At 35.3% G+C, this 15,808-nt stretch overlaps 1 protein-coding gene across 1 annotated transcript; it reads right to left on the reverse strand.

Annotated features, from left to right (window-relative positions):
• Nucleotides 1-504: 504 nt before the first annotated feature.
• On the reverse strand, nucleotides 505-8,536 carry LOC145791858 (uncharacterized). The gene is made up of 6 exons (XM_082872314.1): nucleotides 8,250-8,536; nucleotides 2,848-3,092; nucleotides 2,059-2,112; nucleotides 1,844-1,942; nucleotides 863-931; nucleotides 505-773 (listed from the first exon to the last, which is right to left on the reverse strand). The coding sequence occupies exons 1-5, from the start codon at nucleotides 8,534-8,536 to the stop codon at nucleotides 876-878; spliced, it is 741 nt and encodes a 246-aa protein (XP_082728440.1). The 3' UTR covers nucleotides 505-773; nucleotides 863-875.
• Between the last annotated feature and the right edge of the window lie 7,272 nt (nucleotides 8,537-15,808).

A 15,808-nucleotide genomic window follows, 5' to 3' on the forward strand; every position in this document is an offset into this window, starting at 1 on the left:
ACCGTCGCTAAAGGGTTATTTGAGACAGCACTTGATGCAGTCGCTAAAGTACTATTGGTGACGGCAAATGACACCGTCACTAAAAAACTTCATTTTCAACAAATGCCTTATCTTTTGCGACAGCATTACTACCGTCGCAAAAAACCCTAGTTCTATTTTTCTTTTTGAGACGGTGTGTGCGCTGTCGTCTCAAAAAAAAAAAAACTGTAATAAATTTATTAAAAATATGAAAATAGCCCGTATTAAATGAAAAATAACTAAAAAAATTATTTTCATTCAGAATTGTTTTCTTGCATTTCTAAAAATTATGAGCTGTGTATACAATTGTTTTCCTGCATTTCTAAAAACTATTTTCATTCAGAATTGTTGGTCTCAACTATGATTCGGGTTATCTGGCCTCGAGGAAAAGCATGCATTCACACCAGGAACATGAAATCCATCAAGCAACTTTAATATATAACATATTTTCCATCCTAAGCAATGGGGAAATAGAAAGTAGCAGCATATAAAATCACCAACAAATTTCTCATTAACCAAACCCATAACACCAAGGCTGTGTTTGGTTCCATGGAATGGGACTACATTTTTGGCAATGGACACACAACAATTACGATTCCGAATGATAAAAATTTACAGGTGCCTAAGAAAAGCATAATGGATCTAGCATTCTAACATTCCGATCACAAAACCAGCAGCACGTCCTAGAACTTGAAATCCTTTTTCTTCGATTTTCCATCCTTTTCCTGCATTTTCCGTTTCCTCTTCTTCTCATTCTGAAAAATTCCACCTCATCAGAACAAAAGTGTCCATAAATACTAATTAAAACAAGTACAAAATCAGAAAGATTGTGAAAGATGCACACCTCGGCAACCATGTCACTGAAATCCTCCCGCTGACTTCGCAGCTTTTCCTCCTCCTTGCTTCCTCATACCTATGAAATGCAAAATAAATATGAATCAAGCGCCTTGTAGCTAATGTACTGATACTGATATTGACACTAAAACTTGAAGACTCATGAGTTGTTTTCTTTTTAGGTCATGTGTTTCCTATGTTTGACTTGTTTTTTTTACAGGGAAATGGTGAAATCTCCAATAAGAAGAATAATAATTAAGAGGATCGATTGGGGAAATGATATGTTAACCCACCAGAAACTAAAACTAACTGTACTAGAGTTAGTTGTAACTGCTTTAGTTGTAACCACTTTAGTTCTTGTAGGTGAGAGGACAATATATAGATAAATAGCTGTACTGTGTTAGTATATACACTTTGGCATATCTTGGTAAAGGAGATGAATAGTTTTTCTTCCTTTTTCTCTCTAATCCCTGTTTGTTTTTCTAGATCTATCTTCTATATTCTCTGAATCTTTATAGGATACCCTTAAATTTCTTTGTTTTTGGTACACCAACCACACTGGAAATCAATATTCTCATCACATTGTACCGACTGTTTTCTTCTCAAAGCAGTTCGCATCTGAGCAATGGAGTTGACCCAGTAGACAGGGCATTGATGCTACAACTCATGTTTCCAGGATCTAGGCTAAATAAAAAATAAAAATAAAAAATTCCTTGGTATCCATTCAATAAGTTTATTCTTGATCTAATAACAAAACAAATGCAAATTGGACCATCTCAGATTATTTCTCATGCCTGTAAATTAGCATCATCCATTTTTCTTCCATGACCATGATGTTGGTTAGGTAAATATATAAATCTAAAAAATAATCATTTAATGAAATTTGATGGGTTTAGAAGAACTAAATACACATCTAAAAAATGAAAACAAATTTCAGTCAACTCCAACTGCAAAAAAAAAAAATAAATAAATAAATAAAGAAGTTTCTTACCAATATTGACACCAAAATTGAAGCTCTGCCTTCTCAACTTTGTTCTTTTCCATGGTTTTGAAACACTCAAAGGCAGGGTACGCATACCCAAGAACCAACCTGCCATCCAAATTCATATAATCAGAAAAGGTAAAATTTAGAAAGAAAAAGAAAAAGAAACAAAAATAAAGCAGAGAAGGAAAAAGTGCAAAAAGAAAGATTAGTTCTTCACATACACAAGTCCTGATCATAATGAAGCTTTTTGTTCAAATCAAAAGTAAACCAAGATCCTGCAAATACAAAAGAGAGTTGCTGAATATCTTAGGGGAAAAAAATAGTCACAATTGAAGAGAGTATAAGAATAAAATTGTACTTAATCTAATAAAGCTTTATGACACAGCTGCTATACTTGATCAAGTTTGAGGGATTCATTTGATTGCACAACATTATTAATATATCTAGGTTAGCTTTTATTTTGTTTTGACCATATAAAATATTTAATAATAAGCATACATACTTGAATTTTCCTTTCTTATTAATGCTGTTTTTTCTTGTTCTGCCATTTCCTGTGAAGATCATTAGAAGTTACACTCTTTTGGTTTGAATTAAGATGTTTTAGTGTTACCCATATGACATTTAAATTTTCATGCAAAATATTTGATAAGTAGACCAGTAATTTTATTTTATTTTATTTTTCCTATTCACATCTTTTTTCATAGTAACATTGAGAAACTCTTTTCAGTTGAAGTATTTCATCAAACAGTTGACATGCTTAGAAACACATTGCAACAACTTAGAGGCAGATGGGTTGCAGAAACAAAATCGTAAATATATAATAGAAGTGAACCAGAAAAAATTTGCAATGTCAATAAGATTACAATCTAGTTGAAGCTAGAAGTGATGCTAATATCGAGAATGTTATGCATACATATACATGTAATATATAGTAAAAAAGCTAGTTCAAATTGATGGTTAATTGCTTCAATTTTTTTTTTTTTTTTTTTTGATGGTTAACAAAGGCATACCAAGTACTATGATTTGTTCTTCATCAGGTTCAGGAAAAGGATAAGTGGTGCCCTCTACTGGCAAGATGACAATGGCACCATGGACACTGCTCAGTGTCCAGTCACTGTGGGCATGCCACCAAAGAGTTCCTTCCTCATCGGAAAATATGACCTTGTATGTGTAGTTTGTTCCGGGTTTGATGTGACACTGTGTGATGTACTCTGGGCCATCTGACCATGGGTTTCTTGGTTGCTTCACTCCATGCCTGCACACATAATACTAGTATTCATTCACCTTTTAACATGTCAATCTCACAATCCATTTTCTTGGGCAAAGCAAACCATTGCTATTCATTGCCCTCCCTCCTCTAAGTTTTTGTTCTACTTTCACCAACTCATTCGAATTTGGGTTTCTCACGTTTCTAAAAAATTCTTAAGAACAAATTCAAACAAATTTCTTAACATACATACATACATACACAAATTTCTTAAGAACAAAATCAACATGAATCTGATTAACATACATATACACAGATTCAACAAATTCCTTAAGAACAAAGACAGAGAGTGATCGGTGCAGAATAAAATAAACAGAACAGATCAGATTCCAAAACAAAACAAACACACAGATTCCAAAACAAACAGAACAGATCTGTTGGTCCAAAATAAACAAACAGAACAGATCTGTTCGATCGGTGTAGAGATGAGAGATCAGGGAGAGAGAGAGAGAGAGAGAGAGAGAGAGAGAGAGAGGCTTACCTGTGAGTCGATCGGTGCAGAGATGCAAAACCAGAGAGTGAGACTGATGAGATGAGAGAGTGAGGAAGACAGATCAGATCAGAGAGATATCTGATATATATATATATATATATATATATATATATATAAAGCAAAAAAAAAAAACAACGTTCGGGGCGAGAAAGAGAGAGAGACAGAGATTGAGAGAGAGAGTTTACCTGTGAGTAGATCGGCGGTGCGATGATCGGTGCGATGAGATGAACAACGAGAGAGTCAGAGAGTGATCGGTGTAGATATGAAGAACAACGAAACGAGAGAGTGAGAGAGAGAGACAGTGATGAGTTGAACTTGAGATGAGACTGAGAGAGTGAGGAGATGATTAGGGTTCTAAGAGATTGGGGATTTTGGGGGGCGTGAGAATGGAAAAAAAATGGGGAACCGAGCGGGTGGGATTGGGAAAAAAAATATTTAAATAATAATAATTTTCAGCATAAATGAATATTTAAATAATAAAAAAAATAAATAATAATTTTCATTTTCATCATAAATGAATATTTAATGAATGAGAAATTATTACTATTATTTTTTATTTGGTAGAAGTAAAGATAATATTTTAATGAAAAATATTTTCTATTAAGAGTGATGAGTGAGAGAGAGAGACGGAGAGAAACAAACAGACAAAGAGAGAAAGAGATAGAGAGAGACAGAAAAAGAGAGAGAAACAAGAGATGAGCGATACAAAAAGAGAGAGAAAGAGAGCGAAAAAAGATGAACGAGAGAGAGAATAGAAAAATAGAGAGATAGAGAGAAGAGAGATGAGCGAGAGAGACAGAGAGAGAAAAAAAAAGAGATGAGCGAGAGAGACAGAGAGAGAAAAAAAAAAGAGATGAGTGAGAGAGACAGAGAGAGAAAAGAGATGAGAGAGATAGAGAGAAGAGAGATGAGCGAGAGACACGGAGAGAGAAGACAAATGAGAGGGATAGAGAGAAGAAAGATGAACGAAAGACACACAGACAGATAGACAAACAGACAGAGAAAAAAGAGTAATGAGTGAAAGAGAGAAAGAGAATAATGGTGGTAGTTGAATAACATTTGCAGTAGTGATAAATGTGGTAGAGAATATGGGTGGTGGGAGAGAGAAATGAGTGAGAGATGAATAGAGAAAAGAGATAGAAAGACAAAGAAAGAGACAGAGTGATGAGCGAGAAAAAGACAAAGTGGTCGCTAAAAGTGCATTTTCTTGTAGTGGATCGATAAATCGAAAGGGAGCTCAATAAATAAAGAAGAGATGCGGGAGAGAGTGAGCATGGCGAACACAGTGGGAGAGAGACAGACAGACAGACAGACAGACAGACAGGCAGACAGAAAGAGAGAAGAGTGATGAATGAGAGAGAGAGAGAGATAGAGAGAGAAAGATAGACAGAAAAAGAGAGAGAAACAAGAGATAAGCAAGAGATAAACTAAAAGATAGAGAAAGAAAGTGAAAAGAAATTAACGAGAGAGACATAGAAAAAAAAAAAGAGACAGAGAGAGTGGTAGTGGTAGTGGTCATAGTTCCACCCATTGATTTAAGTATGGTGTTTGTTTTGAGCTTTCAAATCATAATTTTACATCCATTTTTCAAAACTCAATTCAAAATATAATCATTACTTTTCGAAACTCATAACCAATAATATAATTCAAAACTCTTTTCAAAACTTAATTCAAATCAATTTTTTAAATATTTTAATAATATTTTAATTTTGTGAGAGACAGGTAAGAAAGAGAGATAGTGAGAGAGACAGAGATAGAGTGATGAGCGAGAGAGAGAGACAAAGTGGTTGCTAAAAGTGTATTTTCTTATAGTGGATCGATAAATCGAGAAAGAACTCGATAAATAGAGAAAATGAGAGTAAGAGAGTGAGCAAGGCGAACATAGTGAGGGATAAATAGACAAATAGATAAGTAGACAGAGAGAGAGAGAGAAGAGTGACGAGTGAGAGAGAGACAGGGAGAGAGAGAGATAGACAGAAAAAGAGACAGAGACAGAGAGAGATAGAGGGAGAGATAGAAAAAGAGAGAGAAACAAGAGATAAGCGAGAGATAGACAAAAAAAAAGAGAAATAGAGCGAAAAGATATGAACGAGAGAGAGACACAGAAAAAGAGAGAGACGAAGAGAGAAGAGAAATGAGCGAGAGAGATAGAGAGAGGTAGAAAGATAAGAGAGAGAGAGAGAGAGAGAAAAAAGAAATGAGAGAGATAGAGAGAAGAGAGATAAGCGAGAGAGACAAAGAGAGAAAACAGATGAGAGAGATAGAGAGAAGAGAGATAGGCGAGAGACATAGAGAGAAAATGAGAGAGAGAAACAGATAGACAGAGAAAGAAGAGTGATGGGTGAAAGAGATAAAGATAAGAGAGAGAGATAGAGACAGAGAGACAGGAAGATGAAAAAATGAATGAAAAGAGAAATGTTATATCAATAGAGTAAGACGACATTGTTTTTATTTTTATTTTTTTTGCGACAGAAAAATACCGTTGAATTTATTCAAACCATTTTGTGACTGTATATATATGAAGCTATCTCAAAACCATAATCACTATACTAGGTTAGAGTTTTCAAAAAACTCTTTTGAGAAAATTATACTTTCTTGTTTTTTGTGTTATATTGTTTTTATTGAATTTTTTAAATATTTTAAGTATTTTTTTTTTAATTTTTAGACACATCTAACATAAATACACCTAAAAATTAAAAAAGTTGTAAAAAAAAAATCTTTTAAAAATTCACTAAATACCAAAAATACAAAAAAAATAAAATAAAAATACAATAATTCAATACATTTTTTTTTGTATTTTTATGTATTTATTAATTTTTAAAAATATATTTTCTTAAATTTTTTATTTTTTAGATACATCTAAGTAAGGTGCATCTTAAAAAAATATTTAAAATTTTAAAAATATTCACTAAAAACAAAAAACAAAAAAACACGAAAGTCACTTTTTTGTGACGGCAGAAAATGCCGTCTCAAAAAAGCAGAGTATTTGCGACGGCACCATTTGCCGTCTCAAAAAAGCAGAGCATTTGCGACGACATTATTTGCCGTCTCAAAAAATGAGAGTATTTGCGACAATATACTCTCATTTTTTGAGACGATAAATAGTACCGTCGCAAATATTCTGTTTTTTTGAGACGGCATTTTCTGCCGTCGCAAAAAATGACTTTTTGAGACGATAAGTGTACCGTCATAAATAGTTCCGTCTCATAAACTCACTTTTCTTGTAGTGAATTTAGAATTGAAACATGCATTGAAAAACTGCATGTTTGGCTTTGAATCATATTAATTTACCATTTTTTTTTAACCATGAAATTTGTAGCCTGGTTTATTAACCTTCAGGCAGTGCTCTCATATGATGATCAAAACTATTCAGTGTGTTTAGTTTGAATTTTTTGGATTAAGTTTTTAAAAGTTGATTTTGTTATTTTCGTATTTTTTTGTTTTTAGTGAATATTTTTAAAAAAATTAACATTTTTTTTTACTTTTTTTAAATGCACCTTACTTAGATGTATCTAAAAAATAAAAAAATTGTGAAAAAATATTTTAAAAAATTAATAAATACATAAAAATATAAAAAATATACTAAATTCTCGTTTTTTTTTTTGGGTATTTAGTGAATTTTTAAAAAAAAAATTTCATAAATTTTTAATTTTTAAGTATATTTATGTTAGGTATGTCTAAAAAGTAAAAAAAATTACTTAAAATATTTAAAAAATTTAACAGAAATAAAAAAAAATTCAAAAAATAAAAAAATAAAATTTTTTAAAAAGTGTTTTTAGAAATGAGAAACCAAGCAAAGTTTAGCATTCACCATGTATTGTCCCCATCAATCAAATTTGGTTAATTGTGTCATCAAATTAAATGGAGCTAATAAAATGGTGAGTCTTGCCTTTTTGATCAAGATTTGACACGTTAATGAAGTGTTTTTTTTATTGAATCAATGTTCAAGTTCGAGTCTCATCTCGTAACATTTAAAAAACGTTGTAGCAACTTCAAAAATACAAATAGAAGAATAAATGACAATTTAATTCTAAACTTCTATTCTCTACGTCAAAAGTAAATGCTTGTTTGTCCGCACACACAATTAATAAACATCACACGTCTTTCTCTCCTTGATAAAAAGAAAAAAAATTCTTTACCTCACCGCTAACTTAACATGATATGAATGGTAGGATTATGGACACTCATAAAATAAACAACAAATAATAATACACAATCGAGACACAAATATTTACATAATTCAACCCAATGCTTACGTCCACGGAACAGAAACGAAAATTTCATTAAAACAGAGCAATACAAAAACAAAGAAGGAGAAATACTCTCACTGAATTCACAGCTCTCTATCTCTTAAATTTCTGATGATACCACTCACCATTTCCCTCTCATCTTTATTATATACACAGAGAGAGAGAGAGAGAGAGAGAGAGAGAGAGAGAGAGATACAAACTCACCCAAAATTTTCACCTTTTTTTTTTATTGGTGAGAGTCAACAATGGCAAGAACATGAAGAGAAGGGAGAGATGCCAGCTCAAACTTCCTTCACTTGTGGTGGAGGTCCTCGTACACCATTTTTCCTTGACTCGCTCCTCTGCATGCACATGGATTGGAGCTAACAATTTTTCCCCTCCATACCCATATGCATGACTGACTTCTCACTTGAAATCCATCCTTGCAATGTCTCTGCAATTTCGAATTTGTCTCTCGAGACCACCTTTGTAAGTATGTCAGCTGGATTCTTATTTGTATGGATCTTGATCAGTTCCAATAACTGCTGTTCCATCACTTCGCGTATCCAATGATACCGAACATCAATATGCTTCGTACGAGAATGGTATATAGAATTCTTGCTCAGGTCTATGGCACTCTGGCTATCACAATGTACCGTGAACTTTTCTTGCTTTAGTCCTAGTTCTTGGAGAAACCTCTTCAACCACATCTCTTTCCCAGCTTCTGCTGCGCCAATATACTCTGCCTCGGTTGTGGATAAAGCAACACACTTCTGCAGCTTGGATTGCTAAGACGTAGCTTCCCCTACAAAAGTGAACAGAAATCTTGATGTAGATCTTCTACCATCAAGATCTCCCGCCATATCTGAATCCATATAGCCTTCTAAGACTGGTTTAGCATCTCTAAAGTACAAACACATTTTAGATGTACCTTTGAGGTACCTCAGAATCCACTTGACTGCTTTCCAATGCCCTTGTAACATGCCCAGGGGTACCCGTGCGCGTTAAACAGTTCGGACCCTCGGTCTCTTTGATCTAATCTCACTAGTGTAATGTGAAACATAGATGAGAGTCTAGATTTGATAACTTTTAGAAAATCTATTTTATTGCAAAACCTTTTGCTAGAAATGGTCATCAGATCTCAGAGTCGCCACCTAATATTGTTGGGAAATTAGAAAACCCATGACTCATGCCAAGGCCACTGTTCGTCATAACCAAAGTTGTCTCGGTTCAGAACCTTAGGTATGATAGGGGAAGGTCATTAATTGAGCACTCTCACTCATCCAATCAAAAGATCGGCCTTTACTAAACCATGATATGAATTTTATTTATTTTATATGTTCATATTTTGATTATTTAATAAATCCTAAAAATTACTATGTGAAGCATACAAGTATAGACTATGTCATATATTTTGGAATAATTTGATTTCATGTAGTTTTGAAAGAGTTTTGGAGATGTACAACCTAAATAAATTGAGTTTACAAATATGAAAATCAACACTATTCCAAATTAAGCGACACAACCTCCATCCACTGACATTCATACAGTTATATCAAGTAAGCAAGTAGCCACATGGTAGGATGCTTAAACATAATAAGAAAAATGCACACAAACGGGATGCTAAAGTATAAAAACTTACATATTTACCGACGTCCCTTGAACAGCTACAAAACAAAGTTAGTAAAACATGCATGACCTTATATACAAAATCCTAATGCAATTCACTCATGAGATGCAATTAAAGATTTGGCTTCTAAGATATGACATGTGAATTGGGATGGCCGGTTTCGTTTTACTTCACTTTACCTTTGTCTTCCTTGGGTTTGTGATATCCGGAAGTTTTTCCTCAAAATAAAATTGTTGTTCTTGTTTTTGTTCAGTGTTGAACTTCACTTGTTTCGGAGGATGCACAATTAAGTCCAAGGTGCTGGGGGGGTCGAACCAGAAAATTCTAGGCTGCTGGGCCTGGGTCGCACTTGCGGGGCCTTGGGCCGCACGTGCAGGAGATGAGACCGCACGTGCGGGAAGGGTGAGTCTTGAGAGGCTTGCACACTGCCTAAATTGTAGATGCGAAGGGAGAGGTGCGGAAGGGGCCACACATGCAGGGGTCAAAGCCGCACATGCGTGAGCCAAGCTCCGCACGTGCGGTCGGCCTGAGTCCGAGAGGGCTCTATTTTTCCTCTCTTTTTGGGCTGTGTGTATCACTTTTCTTGTGTCTCTCTCTCTCTCTAAAAATACATTGCCCTCTCTTCTCTCTATATTTCTACCTCAAAACAAGACCAAATCCTTGATCCTTCTCCATCCATTAAAAATTGGTCCATAGTTTCTTCATCAACATTGTAGAGCCTTTTGAGAACTACATTATGTACAGTGGAGATCATTCTTCAACACCGTCAAATTGGGGGTTTTTCATCTCATCACTTCAACAAATTGAGGTAGGGAATCACTTTAAGTTATATATATATATATATATATGTTTTGCAAGTTTTTGGTTGATTTTGAGAACTCTTTTTTATGGATTTTCGAAAATGGGTTTTAGGGCTCAAGCAAATTAAGGGTGTGTAGAAGAAGTTTATCTCTTGTGTTTTTCAAAGGATTTTCTTGAAATGTTGAACCACATGGGTGGGGGATTTAGGTTTTGAAAAGGGTTTTGTAAAGGGATGAAGAGATTTGGGGTTTTTGGTGAAAAACCTAGAGATTTGGGGTTTTAGAAACAATGTGGAGAACCCATGAATTTTCTTGTGTCAAGAAAATGAATGAGTGAAAAATTCATAATATTGTTCGTAAAAATGACAACTTTTCTTGGTATATGATGATTAGGAAATTGTTTTAAGACTTTGTTGAATGCATGAACATGTATAGTTATGAGATGACCAAATTGTTGAGTTTCTTGAAATATGAAGTTGTGATTTTTTTGGAAGTTGATATTCAAAATATGGTATGTAGTCTTGAAATGACCACGTCGTTGAGAATTATACAAAGTGGGGAAATGCTGCCACTCGTTCACGAATTTAATTGAACATGTGACTATTTGTGATAAATTACCTTGAAGGAGGGAAGACGGGAAATGTGATTGTTGTAGTATTATTTTTGAAACATTGATAATTATTTCATCACATACTCATGAAGTGAATATTATACATTTTGAATTGAATTAGAAACGTTTATATTGAGAAAAGAATATTTGAAATGAGAACTATGGTTATGTCCAGGAGCGGAGGCACTCAAGGGCCAGGGGGGTCACGTGCCCCCCCTGGGTTTTTGGAAATTTTTTTTTTTCAAACATAAAGAAAATATTTTAAATAAAAAAATTCATAAAAATATTATTTAAAGTGAAATATCAATGACATTTTTAAAATTATGAGAACAATAATGATTATTTTGATTGAAAGTAAAGAGACTATGATAAATTATATTATTATTTATAAAAATTTCAATATAATGGTGATGTCTATAATTATTGACATGCAAACATGATTAACCTCAATGAAGATATATGAAATTTATTAGATTGTTACGTACATTTGACATATAGAGTTTGCCCTCCGTATGTTTTTTTCCATTCATAATTAAAATGACCACTATATAAATTATAATCAAGTAACGCATCTTCAATTATAAAAATAAAAATAAAAAATCACAATAGGTCATAACTAATATCAAAATGAGTCATAACTAACTATTACTTAATATATAGTAATAGTCAAAATAACAACCACAAGAAATTATAACTAAATTATATCTAACACTATAATGTGTCATAACTAAAGACCACGAAGATCATAATTACGACATATGATAGAACTTTTTTTATGGTGTGTTTTATAGAATTTCTCTACTAAAATATATTATTTTTATCTCAACTTATCTTCTTTTTTAATTTTTCAATCTACCTATAAATAGTTACTCCCCAATATTTATATAAAATTTAATCTCAAATCCTATAATTTAAAATTCACATTTATCTAAATGGACTCTTAATATTTAAGTTTAGTAATATCTCATTATTGTTTATTATAAAAATAAAATAAAATAATTTGCTTGTTTATAGTTTTCCAAAAATACTTTTCAGAATATTCTACTTGTTTTTGGGTTTTTTATTTTTATTTTTACTGAATTTTTTTAATATTTTAGGCAATTTTTTTTTTTAATTTTTAGACATATCTAACATAAATATACCTAAAAAGTAAAAAATTTGTGAAAAAACCTTTTAAAAATTCACTAAATACCAAAAATACAAAAAAATATATGAAAATTCTGTACATTATTTGTATTTTTATGTATTTATTAATTTTTTAAAATATTTTTTCACAATTTTTTTACTTTTTAAATACATCTAAGTAAAGTGCATCTAAAAAAGTAAAAAAAAAATTTTAAATTTTCAAAATATTCACTAAAAAAAAAAACACGAAAACCAAAAACTCAAACTAAACAGACTGATATTATCATTAATTTGTGCCCCCTCTCCATCAAATTCTTGGCTATGCCACTGGTTATGTCTATGGGGTAAATACATTGGTAAGTCCGGATAGATGGTGTAGATGAAATTGATAAGATGGCCTTAATGTATAGGGTGAAAGACCGAAAACACACACAGAGGAGGTACCACTTCCCTTCCGGTTAGCAACCGGTAAAGTGGGATTATTGGTAATACTTGTTGAGCATACTTGCAGACACTAACCTAGGGATTACCTAAGTCGTATTTACTGCCCCTAATGATTGAAAATTGGAAAGTTTCGAAATTGTTGAGATTTCAAATTTATGTGAAATATGGTGATTTTCAAAAGAGCACGTAAATAAAATTCTCTTTAAATTTGGGCATTTCATGGCACTTGCATTTAATATCAAAAATTTTGCATAAACATATATATTTTGTTAAGATTTCTCTACTGACCTTTATGCTCACCCCATGGGTTTTGGTGCAGAAAAGGACATGATGAACCTGCCAAATTAGGGTGTGGGAATATGTTTTTGAGAGCACAAGGCTCTTTGTTGTGATTGTATTTTTTTTTTTTTTTGTAAGCCAAGGGCTAAACATGTATGGGTCCGAGAGACCATTTTGTGTAATCAGGTTTATGCCTTGGAACTTGTAAGCCCTTGAGGGCTTTTATTCATTTTAGTTAAATGATTTTACATACTATAGATTCATGTACTAGTTTTCAATGAATGTATAATCGCATGTGAGATCACTTTTATATAAACATTTGAGTTATGTAATGGAACATGGTGAATACATATCTCCTACATTTCTTGAGCCATGATTATTATTATATTGAAATGGCATATATTTTTTTTTTGGGCGTCACAGCTTGGTATCAGAGCTACTGGTTTTGAATACTTGGGGTTCGCGAAAAGTGGTTGTTTTGCCACAATGGGTTCATTTCGCATGATTACGAAATGCTTTGTTTTTTCGTGATTACGTGATAACATGCTTATGTGGCTATGTGGGTATGAGATTGGACGTTTGAGATGTTATTTGCGCCTATTAAATTCCTTGAGGTCTTATTAGAAGGGTACCTGATCAATACTCATTCTATTAAGAATTCTTGGTTTTACGTGGGACGAATCTCATCACAAAAGAATAATCCGTATGTGCTTACGTGACTACGTGCTTATGTGGAGTGAATTAAATTGTTTGTGTGGTAGAATATACATAATTGTTGTAGTTTAACGTGTGAGGCAAGTTGCGAGCACATTTGAAATTATGTGCTAAATTATCTATCCTGTTCCTTAATTAGGATGTTAGGAAGGGGTCAAACTCGTGGTGGTAGAGGTGGAAGGCACAGTAGGGGTTGTCGGGGTGTGCATGAGGTACCGGTCCAAGGGGTTCCAATGCAAGAGGAGGGGTTGGGCCAAGCTAATGTGGCCGAACAACTGGGGCAAGCGAAAATTTCGGGGCAAACGGGTCAAGACGCAATGGGGGCCTTTGCCCGAGAAATGGCGGGGGCCTTGAGAGAGTTTATGAATATACTAAGGGTGGAGAACCAAGCTAGGGACAACGCCGTAGAGTCAAGGGTGAGCTTCCTCACGACGGAGTTTTTACGGGCCAAGCCGGATGAGTTCTATGGGGCCCTGGAGCCTAAGAAGGCAGATGAATGGCTCGAACAAACCGTGAAGACTTTTGAGATGCTTCACATAGAGGATAGCAAGTTAAGGATGAATCTTGCGAGTTACTACCTCAAAGGGAACGCGGGCCAATGGTGAAAGTATGCCAAGGGCAGAATAGAACCGACATGGGAAGCATTTGTGGTGGCTTTCCAAGACAAGTATCTACCTCTCACTGCTAGGAAGAGGTTGAGGCAAAAGTTTTAGGACCTTAAGCAGCTTAACATGTTCATGGCCGAGTTCGAAGTGGCCTTCTCTAGTTTGTCCCAGTTTGCGCCGGAGTTGGTAGCGACGGAAGAGCGTCGTTGCATTGAGTTTGAGAAGAAACTTAGAACCAAGATCTTGTTCAAGGTTGTCGGGAACATGATCAGGAACTATGACCGTCTTGTGGTGGCAGCCACGCATATGGAGATTACCGTGGAGGTAGAGGAGGAGAGACTTCGGAGTTCGAGGTCTAGGGGCCAAGGGTCACAAGGGGACTACAGGCCCAACACAAAGAGTAGAAGTACCTTTTCATCCCAGTCCCAGCCGCAACAATCTAGATCCACTTTCTCCTTGCCTAGTGCGGGCCCGAAGAAGAGTACACCGAGTGGGTTTTCTTGCTTCAAGTGTGGCCAACCGGGTCACAAGGCCTTTGCATGTCCGCAGAAGGGAGGAAGACAACAGATGTTGCCACCACCACCACCTAACCGATCTCAAAGTCAGTCTTAGAGCAGAGGGCAGGGGCCTACTTGCTGTCAGTGCGGTCAGTTAGGGCACATGAAGAGAGCTTGCCCGTAGTTGGGAGGCGTATCTGGCACATCGGGGTCGAGGCAGACTCAAAGCCACCAGCAGGCTTACTCAGTCCAGACTTCGCAAGCTAATTAGGGAGTCACTTTGGCTCAGTCAGTGCAGCAGGCCTATGCTCCGAGGGATGAGTAGGTTGACTAGAGGCCACAGGGACGCGTATATGCTGTTACCGCACTAGAGCAGTTGCCGGGTTCCTCAGTTGTGAGAGGTATTTTTGTTGTGTGTAACTCTTTGGCTAACGTATTGATAGACACGAATGCGTCTCATTCATTCATATCTGCTGTATTCGCATCTGCATTGGATTAGAGATAGCACGGTTAGCGTCTCCGCTCAGAGTAGAGTTAGATTGGGGGTGTCGTGGTTGTGAGATAGAGGTTGCCAGGCATCGACTCCTGTTTACTTTTGTGTTACTAGACATATCGAATTTTGATGTTATTCTAGGCATGGATTGGTTATCTTCATATCGAGCGGTGATTGATTGTTTCCGTCAAAGGGTCACGGTGTGCACTTCAAATGGTGATTGTTTTTACTTTCTGGGAGACCGGGTTGATAGGGTCTTGTCGCCAATTTTTGACCCTCGTAGTAGAAACGAGCTTAGTGGCCTTCTCACTACTCTCTTAGATAGCGAGAGTGACGGGATTTGTATTAGTTGCCAAGGGTAATTTGCGAATACCCGGACGTGTTTCCCGAGGACCTTACTAGTTTGCCACCCCACCAGGAGATCAAGTTCACCATTGACTTAGTGCCTGGAATGGCACCAATTTCCATGGCGCCGTATAGATTTGCACCCGCGGAGTTGCACGAGTTGAAGATTCAACTCCAAGAACTTTTAGACAAGGGTTTTATTTGCCCTAGCACATCACCTTGGGGAGCGCCGACTCTCTTTGCGAAGAAGAAGGATGGGTTGTTGCAGTTGTGTATCGATTACTGTAAGTTGAATCGAGTTACCGTCAAGAACAAATACCCCTTACCCCGAATTGATGATTTGTTTGACCAACTTAGAGGGTTTTGTTGCTTCTCGAAAATAGATTTGAGATCGAGATACCATCAGTTGAGAGTTCGAGAGGAGGACGTCCAGAAAACGG

The sequence above is a fragment of the Camellia sinensis genome, chromosome 5 (genome assembly GCF_055761805.1).
Source record: "Camellia sinensis isolate YWXY chromosome 5, ASM5576180v1, whole genome shotgun sequence".
In the NCBI taxonomy this organism is placed as follows: Eukaryota; Viridiplantae; Streptophyta; class Magnoliopsida; order Ericales; family Theaceae; genus Camellia; species Camellia sinensis.